This window comes from Mustelus asterias, chromosome 6 (assembly GCF_964213995.1).
Source record: "Mustelus asterias chromosome 6, sMusAst1.hap1.1, whole genome shotgun sequence".
Taxonomy (NCBI): domain Eukaryota; kingdom Metazoa; phylum Chordata; class Chondrichthyes; order Carcharhiniformes; family Triakidae; genus Mustelus; species Mustelus asterias.
Window position 1 is genome coordinate 2982864 of NC_135806.1, and position 16724 is coordinate 2999587.

General features: G+C 45.2%; 2 protein-coding genes across 6 annotated transcripts in view; one reads left to right on the forward strand and one right to left on the reverse strand.

Annotated features, from left to right (window-relative positions):
• Positions 1-8275, forward strand: part of LOC144494710 (leucine-rich repeat-containing protein 19-like) — a 119872-nt gene extending 111597 nt beyond the window's left edge. For all 5 annotated transcript variants that reach the window (XM_078213921.1, XM_078213917.1, XM_078213918.1 and 2 more), the window contains 2 exons: positions 647-883; positions 2518-8275. In XM_078213921.1, the coding sequence (XP_078070047.1) occupies positions 647-883; positions 2518-2846 (566 nt within the window). In that variant the 3' untranslated portion in view covers positions 2847-8275. The remainder of the gene's footprint in view (positions 1-646; positions 884-2517) is intronic.
• Positions 1-14899, reverse strand: part of ift74 (intraflagellar transport 74) — a 91892-nt gene extending 76993 nt beyond the window's left edge. Inside the window, exons 1-7 of the mRNA XM_078213916.1 lie at positions 14719-14899; positions 12670-12805; positions 10133-10181; positions 8212-8310; positions 8051-8111; positions 7041-7100; positions 6133-6194 (exon numbers count right to left, since the gene is read on the reverse strand). Of these exons, the coding sequence (XP_078070042.1) occupies positions 6133-6194; positions 7041-7100; positions 8051-8111; positions 8212-8310; positions 10133-10181; positions 12670-12805; positions 14719-14838 (587 nt within the window). The 5' untranslated portion in view covers positions 14839-14899. The remainder of the gene's footprint in view (positions 1-6132; positions 6195-7040; positions 7101-8050; positions 8112-8211; positions 8311-10132; positions 10182-12669; positions 12806-14718) is intronic.
• Positions 14900-16724: the final 1825 nt, after the last annotated feature.

Genomic DNA, 16724 nt, shown 5'->3' on the forward strand with positions numbered 1-16724 from the left:
TATCCAATAACCATTTGAATGCTCTTAATGTTGATGAGTCCACTACTGCTGCAGGCAGGGCATTCCATGCCCATACTACACTCTGAGTAAAGAACCTACCTCTAACATCTGTCCTATATCTCTCACCCCTCAATTTAAAGCTATGTCCCCTCGTGCTAGCCAGTGAATGGATTTTTTAAATTACTGAAGTGAACCCAAGATCGAGCAGATAGTCAACATCTTTTCCCAATGGTAGGGGAGTCTCAAACTAGAGGGTATAGGTTTAAGGTGAGAGGGGAGAGATACAAAAGTGTCCAGAGGGGCAATTTTTTCACCCAGAGGGTGGTGAGTGTCTGGAACAAGCTGCCAGAGGTAGTAGTAGTAGAGGCGGGTACAATTTTGTCTTTTAAAAAGCATTTAGACAGTTACATGGGTAACATGGGTATAGAGGGATATGGGCTAAACGAGGGCACTGGGACTAGTTTAGTGGTTAAAAAAAGGACGGCATGGACAATTTGGGCCGAAGGGCCTGTTTCCATGCTGTAAACCTCTGACTATACACTATTCAAAAAATTGATGTAAAATTTCTAACATGAAATAGGCATGACAAACGGGAAGCCTGAAGAATTTTGGATATTTGTAAAGTTACATCCTATTTCAACTACAGGTAATGAGAACATCACAACATGTGAGACCCCTAAGGAAATGCAATTCTGCACCATCAAAAAAGCTCTCATCAAGCAAAGTGAATGCTTCCCAGTCCCTACATTAGCATCATCTCCACATAGTGCTACGATCCAAACTACATTTGACATAAATCTATCCAAAAATATGAACAATCCAGCACTGCAATCTCCCACCGTGACTGTAGAAAACGCCACTGGGAATCGAACAAACAGTTCAGGTACTACAGCATTTAATATCAATTGTGCACATTTCTGACAAGTGATAAATGAAATCATAGTGCAGCACAATATTTCAGGGAATTTCTCACAGAAAGGCAGCCACCAAGAAAAGTGACCCGATCACTGAATATCCATGTGCTATATCCAAGGAGACTGGTGCGAGTTGTCAAAAGAGGCTGTACTGTTGCTATGCAGTCAACCCAGAGTAACAGTGGTCAAGGCCCGAATGTCTCCCACTCATGTCTACAAGTGCAACTGACAAAGTGACTAAAAAAGCAAACTTCATACTTCTCTTCAAAGAAACTCACAATAGCAGGGTAAATAAGGGTTACGTGAATAGGGCCTGGGTGGGATTGTGGTTGGTACATATTCAATGGGCCAATTGGCCTCCTTCTGTACTGTAGGGATTTTATGATTCTATGAAAAAACAGAATTAAACATTGTGGTAGATTTCTGATGATTTAGTGGGTTTATCCAGTGAGCTAAGCTATATACACCCAAACTAGATTCCTGGAGTATGCGGAGTTTGATTTTAATTTGATTTATTATTGTTACATGCATTAGCAGACAGTGGAAAGTACTGTTTCTTGCTTGCTAGACAGACAAAACATACCGTTCATAGAGAAGGAGCCGAGACAGTGCAGAATGTAGTGTTATAGTCATAGCTAGGGTGCAGAGAAAGATCAATTTAATGCGAGGTAGGTCCATTCAAAAGTCTGATGACACCAGGGAAGAAGCTGTTCTTGTGTCGGTTTGTACGTGACCTCAGACTTTTGTATCTTTTTCCCGACGGGAGAAGGTGGAAGAGAGAATGTCCGGGGTGCGTGGGGTCGTTGATTATGCTGGCTGCTTTGCCGAGGCAGTGGGAAGTGTAGACAGAGTCAATGGATGGAAGGCTGGTTTGCGTGATGGATTGGGCTACAATAACCTAACGCACCTGCAATTGACATAGGGTTGCTATAATTGGCCTCAAGAATTCCTTACTTACACAGGCAAAAAAGAATAGGCAGCAATGATCCCTCCATGATTTGCATTCATGGAAATGGAGTTAGATTGTAATGATATATATTGCAATTTCAGGGCAAGTAGCCTTCCACTGTGTATAGCTACATGAAACATGCTCAAATAAACAAGTTATAGGAAAACACCTATGGGTTTCCACCTTAGTAAGAATTGGTTTTTTGGGAAGAGAGAGAACTAAGAAAAATGTATTTATTTTTTGGTACCACATGTTATGATAATCAGTGCACTTTTTTCCCTGCCAACAATATTTAATTTCCAAAAGCTATTGATTTTAACAACTCATTGTTATTCACTTAACTTCTGTCTGCAAAATGTATTTGACATTTTTTCTGCTCCACTGGATGAGGGATGGCATTTGCCAATAACCAAACTCAGTACAACAGAATGCACAAGTTTCAGTCAGTCATTTCCAACATCAGTCATGTTTGGTGATCATGTCTGACTGAAGTGATCAGCTTAGCGCTCCTGTGTAATAATTACAACAGTAACTATTTCATTATAAATATACTTAGTATGGTTAAAATTTAAGTCAATGATAGCTTGCAAAAAAAAAGTAGCTGAACATTAGTACTTAATGTTTGTACAGACTACTCTTTTCTTTATTTATTAGACCAATCCAAATTTGGGAAATCCTGGAAATTAGTGGTCGGTGTCATGGCAACCTCTATTGGCATATCTTCGATACTTGTCCTCTTTGCAAAATGCATTAATTGGTACAACTGCCTCTTTGCCTACCATCATCATCGATTGCAGGAAGAACCAGAGCTTTTCATGGAAAATACATCTACAGCAACAGAGGATAGTGTCCCACAGGCATTAGGAAAAACTAAAAACAGTGGCCAACAAACTGAAGTGAAGACAACTCCTGAAGAAGATGATGGTTATATTGAAGATGGCTATATAGATTCAATAAGAATCAATAATTGTGAGGAGCAGTAAAATTGGAAATGGTTATAGATGTTCCCCAGTAAGGTTGACTGGTTCTGCAGTATGTGTAGTAGGTTAAGCCAGTCATGCTTTTAATAATGCAACCATAAGAAACCATGTCTTCAGATCGCTTGCTTACTTTAATGTTTCATATATACATTCTGCACAGCATAGACTCATTTGTACCAGGAAGAAGAAAATTCCCCTAAAATTCACACTTAAATTGTACACTTGAATCCAACATAGCTCAAAAAATGTGATATAGTTGTCAAGAGAATACATTGATAATTCAAAAGTACCAAGCATATCATTGCTATTATCCTAAAGTGATTGCCATGTGTCAATTGATCGACAATCATTATGGTAGATAATAAGCATAGGCACAACTGAACATGTATTGAATTGCATTGTGTGTGGTAGACTAAAACTGGAAATGGTGTAACAAGAGCTAAGATAATTTGGATCCTGTTTTAGCCTATGACAGCCTTTACTAATATTCTTCTGATTATTCCACATATTCTGAACATTTTTCTTTATATGCAATTGCCTAATTTTCTTCTGAAAGAGATATATACCGTGTTTTAACCAAAGTTTGTAGCCGAGATCTACATTTTAATAACCTTCTGCACAAAAATGTTTTGCAAGCTCCTTTACTACTTTTTATGAATTATAGTTGCAGCCTTACTATCTGAGAGATCCAGTGTATGCTTAGCCCTGTTTGCTTCAGTCTATGCAAAGTCTTCATTTTAAAATATTTCTGCCTATGCAACTAACTCTGCTAAGCTGACCTATTGTAGCTAGCTTGACTACATACACATACAATCAGAAAGCATGGTGGGTTAGCGGGAAATTGACTGCATTCCTGAAGGGTACACAATGCAGGCAAACAACAGCATAACAGCAGCTGCAATGACTGTTTTTCTAGATGGAGACAACCTGCGGAGGGCACTTCCAATAACGAGATAAGGGTTGAAATATAGTTTGGATTTTAGAGTGTTTCAGTTCAGTGTGTTCAAGTTCAGTACATGGACTGGCTGAGAAGCGAGTCTCCAAATTTGCTTTTTTTTTACTGCTTCTGTCATGTTAATTTTTTTTTCAGTTCTGTTCAATAAAAGAAAACCATTTTAAAATTGGTACCAAGTGCTGTCCCCTCATCTCAAACGAATGAATGGACCCAACACTATCAATTGCAATTAACTTACCATAACTTACAATAATTTTTGAAAATCTCTATCAGCATATCCCCTCAGCCTAAGAAACAGTGTAGTAGTGCTTCCATTACTTTGGTAACTTAACTATACTAGACTGCATGTACAATACACAGCACTCGCTATAGCTAATGTTTTGTAGGAGTTCAATGTTAACTCTAAATGTCTAGACACAAAACCAAGGACTCTATGGGTCTTTTTATGGCCTTGTCTGCTTGTGCACATTAAGGGCAATCAGCTACAGTCTATAGCACAGCGTTCAGTTTTAGTTAGTGAACCTCATGAAAGATAGATTTGGCTATGGAGTGTGATACAGCATGAATTGATACTGGTTACATTAAGGACAGTTTGAATTTAAGATGCTTAACAACATGAGGAGAAGGAGTAGGAGACTGTACCATCTGTCGAGCCTGTTCTGCCATTCAATACAATCATGGCTGATTTTGGCTCAACGCTGCTTTCATGCCTGCACTCCATATATCTTGATTCCTGACAGACCAAAGATCTGTACATCTGAGCCTTAAATATATTCAATGATGGAGCACCCATAACCATCTGGGGTAGATAATTCCAAAAATTCTCAATCCGTTGAGTGAAGAAATGTCTCCACACTTCAATCCTAACTGATCATCTTTTTTATCCTGGGACTGTGTCCACATGTTTTAGATTCCCCAGGAAACAACCTTCATTTCCACACTGTCAAATCCCTTAAGAATTTCATATGTTTCAATAAGATCATCCCTCATTCTTCTAAGCTCCAAAACATTCTCATAGGATAAGGATGCATAAATTGAAATGGCTGCCTCTGGGAGTGAAATCCAGAACAAGGGTCTTAAAACTAGAATCAAGTCATTTATAAGTTAAATCAGGAAGTATGTTTTACATGATTAACAAAAATCTGAAACTCTCTTTACAAAGTGTCAAGAAGCAGAGATAGTTTTGAGTGATCTATAATTGTATTAAATATTAGAAATAAGATATAGATGTAAGAAAGTTTAATTTAGTGCTTTTCTGTTGGAAAGGGTACAACTTTAGTTAGATTCATGTTAGATCTGCTGTCCTTAATTCCAGCCTTTGGAAACAATAGTATTTTATTGGGGACTGAGTACCTGATTTTTTGTGCTGAAGTTCGAATGCTCTCACATTCAAGACAAAGGTATACTGAAAGGAGAGTTGGAAAACGTGAAGGGGGATCCTTGCTAAAACAGTGGAGAGGAAGCCTTGTTTAAAAAGATAGTTGGAAAACCTGGAAACAGATCCTTGATGAAAACAGCTGAGAGAAGGCATTGTTTGAAAGAACATTTTTAAGCGTGTTTGAGAGGAGAGTGTGGAAATACTCATGTGACAATCATCAGGGAGGAATTTGAGGAGTAATCCATAGGAGATTGATTGAGTGGCATCTGCTACTAGGTTGCAGAGTGGGTGTTATCCTGAAATCTGTGTACATTTGTGAAGATAAGTGACTATAGGGCAGCACGGTAGCACAGTGGATAGCACTGCTGCTTCACAGCTCCAGGGACCTGGGTTCGATTCCTGGCTCGGGTCACTGTCTGTGTGGAGTTTGCACATTCTCCTTGTGTCTGCGTGGGTTTCCTCCAGGTGCTCCGGTTTCCTCCCACAGTCCAAAGATGTACGGGTTAGGTTGATTGACCATGCTAAAATTGCCCCTTAGTATCCTGAGATGCGTAGGTTAGAGGGATTAGCGGGTAAAATATGTAGGGATATGGGGGTAGGGCCTGGGTGGGATTGTGGTCGGTGCAGACGCGATCGGCCAAATGGCCTCTTTCTGCACTGTAGGGTTCTATGATTATACTACAATTCTCCTTCACTCTCAGTTTTCATGTTTACTAAATTGTGATTCTGTTCCTCCACATTTAAAAAAGTAAAATGTTATGGTCTTCTGAGCCAGGGTTCCATTCTGGGATCTTCCCGTCTAGTTACAATCTGGGATCGTAACAAAAGTGCTGTGGATACTATTTCTACTGAGTTTTTCAAGATGATTAAATGGCTGAACAGGCTTGAAGGATGGGAAAGCCCGTCCTTGTTCTCATATTCCTCAGGACTTTGAACAGAATATTGTTATTACTTACTCTCGTCGCTCAGTGAAGATTACATCCATGCTCTGTGCTTCTCGATCATTTTGTGCTTTGAGCTAAAATACAATAAATTGTGCACATTAGCTACGGTTGTTCGTGACTTTCAGCTTTATTATAGCAGCTGTTATAATGCGGATATGATTTTAATTGGATGAAACTACAGAATGAAAGTCATAACCTTCTTTTCAGAAACTGTTTTTATTTATAACTACTCAGTAATGTTTCCATACTGTCTTGTGTGCTTGTGATTAATCAAAACGATTGACTGCCTAAAAGATGGATTTCGTGAGGATTTTAAAGTGGAGAGAAAGATGGAGAGGCCGATTAGTTTAGGAAGAACAATGAAAAACAAAAGAACTGAAGTAGTTGAGGGATTGGCAATTAGATTAGACAAAGAGAGAGTGCAAGAGGGTGAAGTCAAAGGGTGTGTTGGAGCTTTAGGACTGAATGTTGCAGATAGAGGGAGGCAACACCATAGATGAACTTGAAGAACATGCGATCCAGAGAGAAGCAAGTGCAGACAAGGTTTGGAAGCAAGCTGAGCAGCATAAAGCTCAAATTCTGGTGTTGATGGCAGTTTATTTGAGGCAAAGTACATTCAAGGTCATTAAGTAATTGTAGCAGTCAAGCAGAAAAGGACAGCAGGCCAATTAGCTTAATTGAAGGCTGAGAAGCTCAGCTAAACCAGGATGCAACTTTTTAAATACAAGAACACATTAAAATTATTCTATATAACATTTAAATGCATATTCCTGTTTAGTTCAAAAAGCTGAGTTTACTTCAATAGCATGGCATGAAATGTTTCATGGTACAACAAGCAACTGGAAGACAATTGACAGGAAAAAGAAATGAAAAATTATAGTAAAGAAACATTCATTTTTGCTGGAAATTGCAAGACTTACTATGTTATAGTCGTTCATAACTTCTTCCATATCTGTATTGGTATTCAGTTTATCTACCAACTAAAGGCAAAGAACAAAATCAAGTCAAGAGTATTAAAGAAAATAAACTTTGTATTTGCATAGTACTTTTGTACTTCACAGAGTACAATGAAGTTTTTAAACATTTTGATGTAGAGAAGCATGGAAGGTCATTGGTACACAGCAAGATCCCACCAACAGCAAAAATAATGATTTGATCATTTGTTGTTTGCTCACATTGGCAGAGGGATTAATGTTGGCCAAGATAAGGAAGGCAAGATGGTTAGCACTGCTGCCTCACAGCGCCAGGTACCCGGGTTCAATTCTGGCCTCGGGTCATTGTGCAAACTCCACAGAGACATTCTCCCTGTGCCTGCATGGGTTTCCTCCGGGTGCTCCGATTTCCTCCCATAGTCCAAAGATGTGCAGGTTAGGTTGATTGGCCATGCTAAATTGACCCTAGTGTCAGGGGGAATCAATAGGGCAAATATGTGGGGTTATAGGAATAAGGCCTGGGAGGGATTGTGGTTGGTGCAGACTCGATGGGCCGAATGGCCTCCTTCTGCACTGTAGGGATTCTTTGATATCGGAAGGATTCCCTCCTCCTCTTCAAATAGGGCCTTACGATCTTTAACACACACCTGTGAAGGCAGACAAGACTCTCAGTCTAATGTCTCATTTGAATGAACGTATCTCCAACAATGTAGCATCCCCTCAGTGCTGCACTGAAGAGCCAGCTTGTAGCACGTGCTTAAGGCCAAGAGTGGGGCTTGGCCCCAAGGCCTTTAGGTTCAGAGGGGAGTGTTACCACTGACCCAAAACAGATGACAATAGAGTGAAGCAGTTACTGCTCAGGAAACATCATTGTTTTTTACTTTTTTTGCACTTTATTATAATAAAATGATTACGATGCGATAGTAACAACAGACACTGCTACTTATTTCTCAATAATATGTAACTACTTGTAAAGTTAAATTAATAATTACACTCACCATATTGTAGTCTGCTAGTTGCCCTTGCAGATCTTTAATTTCCACTGCCAATGCTTCAGCCCTGTTACAAATATGAAAGACTGTGTTAACAATGAATACCTGCCTTCACATGTATGGAGTTGTGTTTGGAGTTTGCACATGTGCAGAGATTATGTACTTGCCTCTTTTCATATGATAGATAGACAGAATTTTCTTGATTAAACGTATCGATTTCCTTTTGTAGTTTGCTGACTTCCGTTGTAAGTTCATTTATTTTGGCTCTGTACAGAAATGTTTCAGGTAAGATTCCCACAATAAAGGAGAAAGAATATTAGAACAAGTGGTCCAGAGTAAGACAACATCAGACATATCCTATGTTCCTATAACTGGAGCATAAAAATAGCAAGAAGCAGAATTAAAAATAAACATTTTGCAACCATTCAGCACAGGAGGTGGTCCATCATCCCTATGGTCTCTCTCTGTCTCAAAGAACTATCCAATGACTCCAACTCCCCGGCTCTTTCTCCATAGCCTTGCCAAGTTTTCTTTTGCAAGTGCAAATCTAATTCCCTTTTGAAACCTGCAGCTGAACCTGCTTCCACCACCTTTTAAATGGTGCATTCCAGATAACAGAAAGGAAAATAACTTGCCAAGCACAAGTACTACCCACTCTTAAAGCAACTGCTGCACATTGAAGCTGTTACTGTGCCTGTATTACCAGTAAATGTGTGAGCAAATTTATTAGGGGAAAAGTGATGAGGAAACTGCTGAATCCAAGGTGGGACAATTTGAATAATTGAGATTAATTTTGAGGCCTGTGTTGCTCATCAGGACAGCCTCTAACAACCTGGCAACTTTCCTTCCTGCAAAAGAAATCAGTCTTGGTAGTAGTCACCACCCAATTTTGTGGGGAAAATTAGGGAAATTTATTGTTGATGCAACTTGCGAACAGAGACTCTAAGAAACGGAACTCGAGAAAGCGACAAATTAAGCTGAAATATGAACTTGCCTTGAAAGTGACAACTGGCTGCCGAGGTAGTTCACAAATAGTTAGAAAGAAGCAAATGGCTAGCCACAGGGAGAGATTAGGAGGTCGACAGAGAGCGCAGTTGAAAAATGTGTGGAGAAGGTCTGTTAAAGATGTGGAGAGAAGTGAAAATGTTTAGAAAGGAAACTACAGGGAAGAGGACAAAGGAGGCTGATGATCGCCATTGAGAGAATGAAGGAATGTTGAAGAAGAGACTGGAATCAGACAAACAGGGTGAGGATTTAAATTTAGTGCACGGGGACCAGTAAAAATCAGCAATAATGTGTGGACGTGAAGGAACAAAACATGACACAAGTGGCATGGTTTTAAATAAGCTGGAGTTGGTGGAGCGGGGGGGAAGTTATCATGGATCATAGAATCCTACCGTGCAGGAGGCTGCCATTCAGCCCATCGAGTCTGCACCGACCACAATCCCACTCAGACCCTATTCACACAACCCCATGCATTTACCCTCGCTAGTCCCCCTGAGACTAAGGGGCAATTTAGCATGGCCAGTACACCTAACCTGCACATCTTTGGACAGTGGGAGGAAACCGGAGCACCCGGAGGAAACCCATGCAGACACAGGGAGAACATGCAAACTCCACACAGACAGTGACCCACGTCGGGAATCAAACCCGGGTCCCTGGCGCTGTGAGGCAGCAGTGCTAACCACTGGTAGGGATACATGATACATGTTTGACAATTAGAGTTTGGAAATGCAAAAGCATCTATAAGTTTCAACAGTGAAGCAGCTATATCAAGAGGTGAAAATAAGTGATCTTCGATGGATAAACTGTGTGGTTTAAAGCTCAAAGCCCATCCAGTTGCACGGAGTTAAAATTGAGCCCTTTGTATTCATCAATATTACTATGTACTCAAACAAAAACAAAAAATGCTGGAAAATCTCAGCAGGTCAAGACAGCATTGGTGGAGAAAGAACAGAGCCAACGTTTCACATCTGAATGACACTTCATCAGATGCTGTCAGATCTACTGAGATTTTTCAGCATTTTCTGTTTTTGTCTGATTCCAGCGTCTGCAACAATTTGCTTTTGTTTTTACTTATGTACTCACCTGAGTAGTCCAAGAAAGTAGGACTTGTCCAGAATCTGACGATGTGGTCCTGCAAATCAGTTAAAATAAATGGCATACTCAGAATTATAAACGGATCATTTACTAGTCTTTGTCCTACAGCAATTAAAAAGTAAAACAAAAAATAATTTTCCAAGATATTTACCACTCTCAAATGGATATGGTGGCCTCGTGGTTTTAGTAGCAGACTAGAAATTCAGAGATAGTGAGCTAAAATCCCACCATAGTAAATTTTAAAAATTCAACAAATTTGCTCATTTGTGAGTTTGCACCAAAAGGTCCAACACAAAGGCCATCAGAGTATTATAGAAACCTAACTGATTCACTGACGCCCTTCAGAAAAAGGAATCTGCTATCCTACCTGATGTTATCTAAATGTGCCACATTACATGGTTAGATTCTGAATGCCCTCCGGGCTAACTAGGCATTTGAGTATTAAATGCAACACAGGATTACATAGGATATACAGTACAGAAAGAGGATATTCAGCCCAACAACACCATGTGAGTGATGACTCTCCATTTGAGTCTCCTCCCATGTCGTTTCATCTAAATCTATAATTGCAAACATATAATCCCTTCATTCTCATATGCTTGTCTAGTTTCCCCTTAAGTGCATCTATAATACTGACTTCACCGGCTCTCTGTGGTAGTGAATTCCAGATTCTCTCTACTATTTGGGTGAAGATGTTTCTTCTGAACTCCTTATTGGATTTTTGTGACTATTTGATATTGATGGTCTCTAGTTGTTTCCTTCTCCACAAAAGGAAACATTCTGTTTCCACTCTATCAAAATCGTTTATAATTTTAAAGGCCGCTATGAGGTCATTCCCCAGTCTTCATTTTTTAAGGGAAAAGGGAGCCAGCCTGTCAATCAATTCTTGTTAGACATTTCTGATATTCTTGCAAATCTCTGGATTCTCTCCAATGCCTCAGTATCTTTGATATTAGACAGTGAACAGAGCTGGATGTGGCACTCTAAGTGCAATCGAACAAAGATTTAATACAGTTTTAGAATAGCTTCGCTGCTTTTCAATTCTGACACTCTAGAAATAAAATCTAGTGCTTGTTTTTTTAATGCCTTATTATGTAATGGTAATGTCTTGAGATGGATAGAAAGCTGGTTAGCAGATAGGAAGCAAAGAGTTGGCATAAATGGGCCTTTTTCTGATTGGCAGTCAGTGACTAGTGGGGTTCCACAGGAATCTGTGCTAGGACCCCAACTGTTCACATTACATATTAATGATTTGGAAGAGGGAACTGAATGTATTATCTCCAAATTTGCAGATGATACAAAGTTGGGTGGGAGGGTGAGCTGTGAGAAGGATGCAGAGATGTTTTAGCATGATTTAGACAGGCGGAGTATGTGGGCATCTGCATGGTAGATACAGTATAATGTGAATAAATGTCAGGTTATCCACTTTGGTAGCAATAATAGGAAGACAGATTATTACTTGAATGGGTGTAAATTGAAAGAGTTGGATACTCAACAAGACTTTGGAGTCCTTATGCATTCGTCGCTAAAAGTAAGCGCGCAGGTACAGCAGGCAGTAAAGAAGACAAATTGTATATTGGCCTTCATAGCAAGAGGATTTGAGTACAGAGGTAGGGATGTTTTGCTTCAGTTGTATAGGGTGTGGTGGGGCCGCACTTGGAGTATTGTGTGCAGTTTTAGTGTCCTTATCTGAGGAAGGATGCCCTTGCTATAGAGGGAGTACAGCGAAGGTTTACCAGTAAGTCTGTCACATGAGGAGAGGCTAGGTCGGTTAGAATTATATTCACTGGAGTTTAGAAGAGTGAGAGGGGATCTCATAGAAACATAAAATTCTAACAGGGTTAGACAGGGTACATTCAGAAAGTATCTTCCCAATGGAGGGATGTGGAGGGATATGGGGGTAGGGCCTGGGTGGGATTGTGGTCGGTGCAGACTCGATGGGCCAGATGGCCTCTTTCTGCACTGTAGGGTTTCTATGATTCTATGAATGGTGGGGGAGGCCAGAACTAGGGGGTCATAGTTTGAGGATAAGGGGTAAACCTTTTAGAACTGAGGTGAGGACAAATTTCTTCACCCAGAGGGTGGTGAATGTGTGGAATTCACTACCACAGAAAATAGTTGAAGACAAAATGTCTGATTTCAAGAAGAAATTAGATATAGCCCTTGAGGCTAAAGGGATCAAGGGATATGGGGAGGGGGAAATCAGGATATTGAATTTGATGATCAGCCATGATCAAGATGAATAGGAGCTGCAGGCTCAAAGGGCCGAATGGCCTACTCCTGTTTCTAGTTTCTATGACCCATGGCACATAATTAAACTCAGAGATCCCTTTGTTGCTCTATTCAGACTTCCAAGTAATAGTTGACTTCTCTATTCTTCCTACCAAAATGTATATACACACTTATCTGTGATGAACACCATTTGCCAGTTTCATCCTATGTTCCAAGAAGAGGTAAATATTACATATGTTAATAACTGACTTTATAAATTATGAAAATTATGACACGAGACAGCTTTCACATACCTTTCATTCCCGTTTTCATTCCACTCAAACCCTGCTGAGTTACAGGGCGATCTGCTACTTTAATCTGAGCAGACAGCACACCACCCGGCATCACAGGCCCACCACGAGTTCCAGGTCTCGCTGTTCCAGGAGATATCTAGACGAAAAGAGAATGTTAACCTGTCAAATTGTTCTGAGCAAAATCACTGGTCATTCTTCAGTCACTGCCTCTATGCTTCACCTTTTCAACATTTGCAAATCATGTTTTTCTATGTCAGCAAAAGGGTTCAGACAGCATATCGTGATCCAAGTTTGTAAATTAATAATGTTCTGGTCACATGACTTGTCCACTACTGTCTACTGCAAGTCTTCATTAACTGTTCAATATTCATGTGGGATTCATATAGCTCCGCATGCTACAAGATTGGCCATCAGAAATCTTGTAAGTAGTGTCCTAGTCATTTGTTAACCTTTCAAGCTTGGCACAGAAATAGAGCCCATCAAAGCTATCCTGAGGGACAATGACCATCCTGACCAGAACACTGGATGTTGTGTGTCACAAATGGACCAAAGGTCACCACTTTCAGATCTGAAAAGTGCCCGGTCTATCTCAAATTACCCTGGAAAGGAAAAGTAACTCAGAAATTTGAACAACAATTTCAGCGAGGTACATCTGTGATGGGGAATGCGGATAGGGGTGGAAGATGCAGGGAGGAGTGTGATAGGCATAAGAAGAGGATAGGGAATGGGTATGGGGGTAAGGGAAAAGTGCAGCAAGAGTATGGGGGGTGGGAAACAGGTGGCAGAAGGCAGGTATGCTGGGGGTGGGGGAAGGAAGCAACAGGAGGGGAGCAGGAGGCAGGAAGCTGGAGGGTAGGGCTGGCAGGCAGGGGGTCATGGCAGGCGCCAGGGTTGGCAGCGGGTCAGGGCAGGGGTCAGGGCCGGCAGTGGGCCAGGGCCGCCAGGGGGGTCAGGGCCGCTAGGGGGGGGGCAGGGCCGCCGGGGGGGGGGTCAGGGCCGCTGGGGGGGGGTCAGGGCTGCAGAGGGGGGGGGGTCAGGGCCGCAGAGGGGGGGGGGGTCAGGGCCGCCGGGTGGGGGGAGGGGGGGGGGGTCAGGGCCGCCAGGGGGGGGGGGGGGGTGGGGGTCAGGGCCGCCAGGGGGGGTCAGGGCCGCCGGGGGGGAGGGGGGGTCAGGGCCGCCGGGGGGGGGGGGGCAGCGGGGCCGCCGGGGGGGGGGGGTCAGGGCCGCCGGGGGGGAGGGGGGGGGTGGGGGTCAGGGCCGCCAGGGGGGGTCAGGGCCGCCGGGGGGGAGGGGGGGTCAGGGCCGCCGGGGGGGGGGGGGGGGCGCCGGGGGGGGCAGCGGGGCCGCCGGGGGGGGGGGCAGGGCCACCAGGGGGTCAGGGCCGGCAGGGGGTCAGGGCCGGCAGGGGGTCAGGGTTGGCAGGGGTTCAGGGTTGGCAGGAGGTCAGGGCTGGCAGGAGGTCAGGGCTGGCAGGGGGTCAGGGCTGGCAGGAGGTCAGGGCTGGCAGGGGGTCAGGGCTGGCAGGGGGTCAGGGCTGGCAGGGGGTCAGGGCTGGCAGGAGGTCAGGGCTGGCAGGGGGTCAGGGCTGGCAGGGGGTCAGGGCTGGCAGGGGGTCAGGGCTGGCAGGGGGTCAGGGCTGGCAGGGGGTCAGGGCTGGCAGGGGGGTCAGGGTTGGCAGGGGGTCAGGGCTGGCAGGAGGTCAGGGCTGGCAGGGGGTCAGGGCTGGCAGGGGGTCAGGGCTGGCAGGGGGTCAGGGCTGGCAGGGGGTCAGGGCTGGCAGGGGGTCAGGGCTGGCAGGGGGGTCAGGGTTGGCAGGAGGCCAGGGCTGGCAGGGGGTCAGGGCTGGCAGGAGGTCAGGGCTGGCAGGGGGTCAGGGTTGGCAGTGGGTCAGAGCTGCCAGGAGGTCAGGGTTGGCAGGGGGTCAGGGCTGCCAGGAGGTCAGGGTTGGCAGGGGGTCAGGGCTGGCAGAGAGGCACTGGGAAGTAGTTGGTGGCGACTCCTGTCCTCGATGCCAGCCGGAGTCCCGCTCGGTAACGCTGGCAGACTCACCCCGGTACCGACCCGCAGCGCCGTGGCTGGAGCTCGGGCTGCTGTCATGGCCGGTCGCCCACCGCCGCCGCCTTTGCTGGGGGGCCGGGCCGCGGAGGGAGGCCGCTGAGCGCTCGCCATCCTCAACAACCGCCACCGCGCGTGCGCCGCGCCGTCTCCCAGCAACGGCCTCGCCCCGCCCCTCAGTAGTTTGGTCCGCCTCCAGTCACCAGGGAAACGGCCTGGCTCCGCCCCTGAACAATTAGCCCCGCCCCCGGTCGCCGGGGAAACCGCCTGGCCCCGCCCACCCCTTTGTGTTGTCCGTTGGACAGTTTCCCGCTTTCAGAGTATAGCGTGCAGCCGGCGGAGGGCGAAGGAGAGGAGGGAGGGTCGGTGGTAGGTTGAGGGGAAGAGTGTGAGGGGGAGGGGGGTCGGAGTGTGGGCTTGGTTGGACTTTGCATTTTGGAAGAAATAATGTAGGGAGGAGTTATACAATAAATGGCAGAGTCATCAGGAGTATAGAAACACAGAGGACCTAGGTGTGCAAGTCCACAAATCCTTGAAGGTGGCAACACAGGTGGAGAAGGTGGTGAAGAAGGCATATGGTATGCTTGCCTTTATAGGACGGGGTATAGAGTATAAAAGCTGGAGTCTGATGATGCAGCTGTATAGAACGCTGGTTAGGCCACATTTGGAATACTGCGTCCAGTTCTGGTCGCCGCACTACCAGAAGGACGTGGAGGCATTGGAGAGAGTGCAGAGAAGGTTTACCAGGATGTTGCCTGGTATGGAGGGTCTTAGCTATGAGGAGAGATTGGGTAAACTGGGGTTGTTCTCCCTGGAAAGACAGAGAATGAGGGGAGATCTAATAGAGGTGTACAAGATTATGAAGGGGATAGATAGGGTGAACGGTGGGAAGCTTTTTCCCAGGTCGGAGGTGACGATCATGAGGGGTCACGGGCTCAAGGTGAGAGGGGCGAAGTATAACTCCGATATTAGAGGGATGTTTTTTACACAGAGGGTGGTGGGGGCCTGGAATGCGCTGCCAAGTAGGGTGGTGGAGGCAGGCACGCTGACATCGTTTAAGACTTACCTGGATAGTCACATGAGCAGCTTGGGAATGGAGGGATACAAACGATTGGTCTAGTTGGACCAAGGAGCGGCACAGGCTTGGAGGGCCGAAGGGCCTGTTTCCTGTGCTGTACTGTTCTTTGTTCTTTGTTGACTGTGGGGGGCGTCGGAGGGGGAGGGGGCCGGAGGGGGAGGGGGGCCGGAGGGGGAGGGGGGCCGGAGGGGGAGGGGGGTCGGAGGGGGAGGGGAGGTCGGAGGGGGAAGGGGGGTCGGAGGGGGAGGGGGGTCGGAGGGGGAGGGGGGTCGGAGGGGGAGGGAGATCGGAGGGGGAGGTGGGTCGGAGTGGGGTCGGAGGGGGCGGGGGGGTCGGAGGGGGCGAAGGGGGAGGGCGGTCGGAGGGGGAGGGGGGTCACAGGGGAGGGGTGTCGGAGGGGGAGGGGGGTCGGAATGGGAGGGGGGTCGGAGGGGGGAGGGGGATCGGAGGGGGAATGGGGGTCAGAGTGTGAGGAGATGGTTGGAGTGTGAAGGGGGAGGGGGGTTGGAGTTAAAGCAAGTGTATGATGAGGAAAATACACTGCCACCATTGCTTCGCCTTTAATATCAAAACAATTCTCTCTTTTTCTGCAGGGAGTGGTTGAGAAGCAGCCGGATGGAGTCAGTCAGATTGCTCAGCCCCAGGGCTCTCTCTGGATAACACTGTCTGAAACAACAACATGATGTGGAGATGCCAGCATTGGACTGGGGTAAAGACAGTAAGAAGTTTAACAACACCAGGTTAAAGTCCAACAGGTTTATTTGGTAGCAAATGCCATTAGCTTTTGGAGCGCTGCTCCTTCGTCAGAGGGAGTGGATATCTGCTCACAAACAGGGCATACAGAGACACAAAATCAAGTTACAGAATACTGCTCCCTCCACTCACATTGTCTGCATCTTTAAGACCTGGTTGGCTGTAGAGA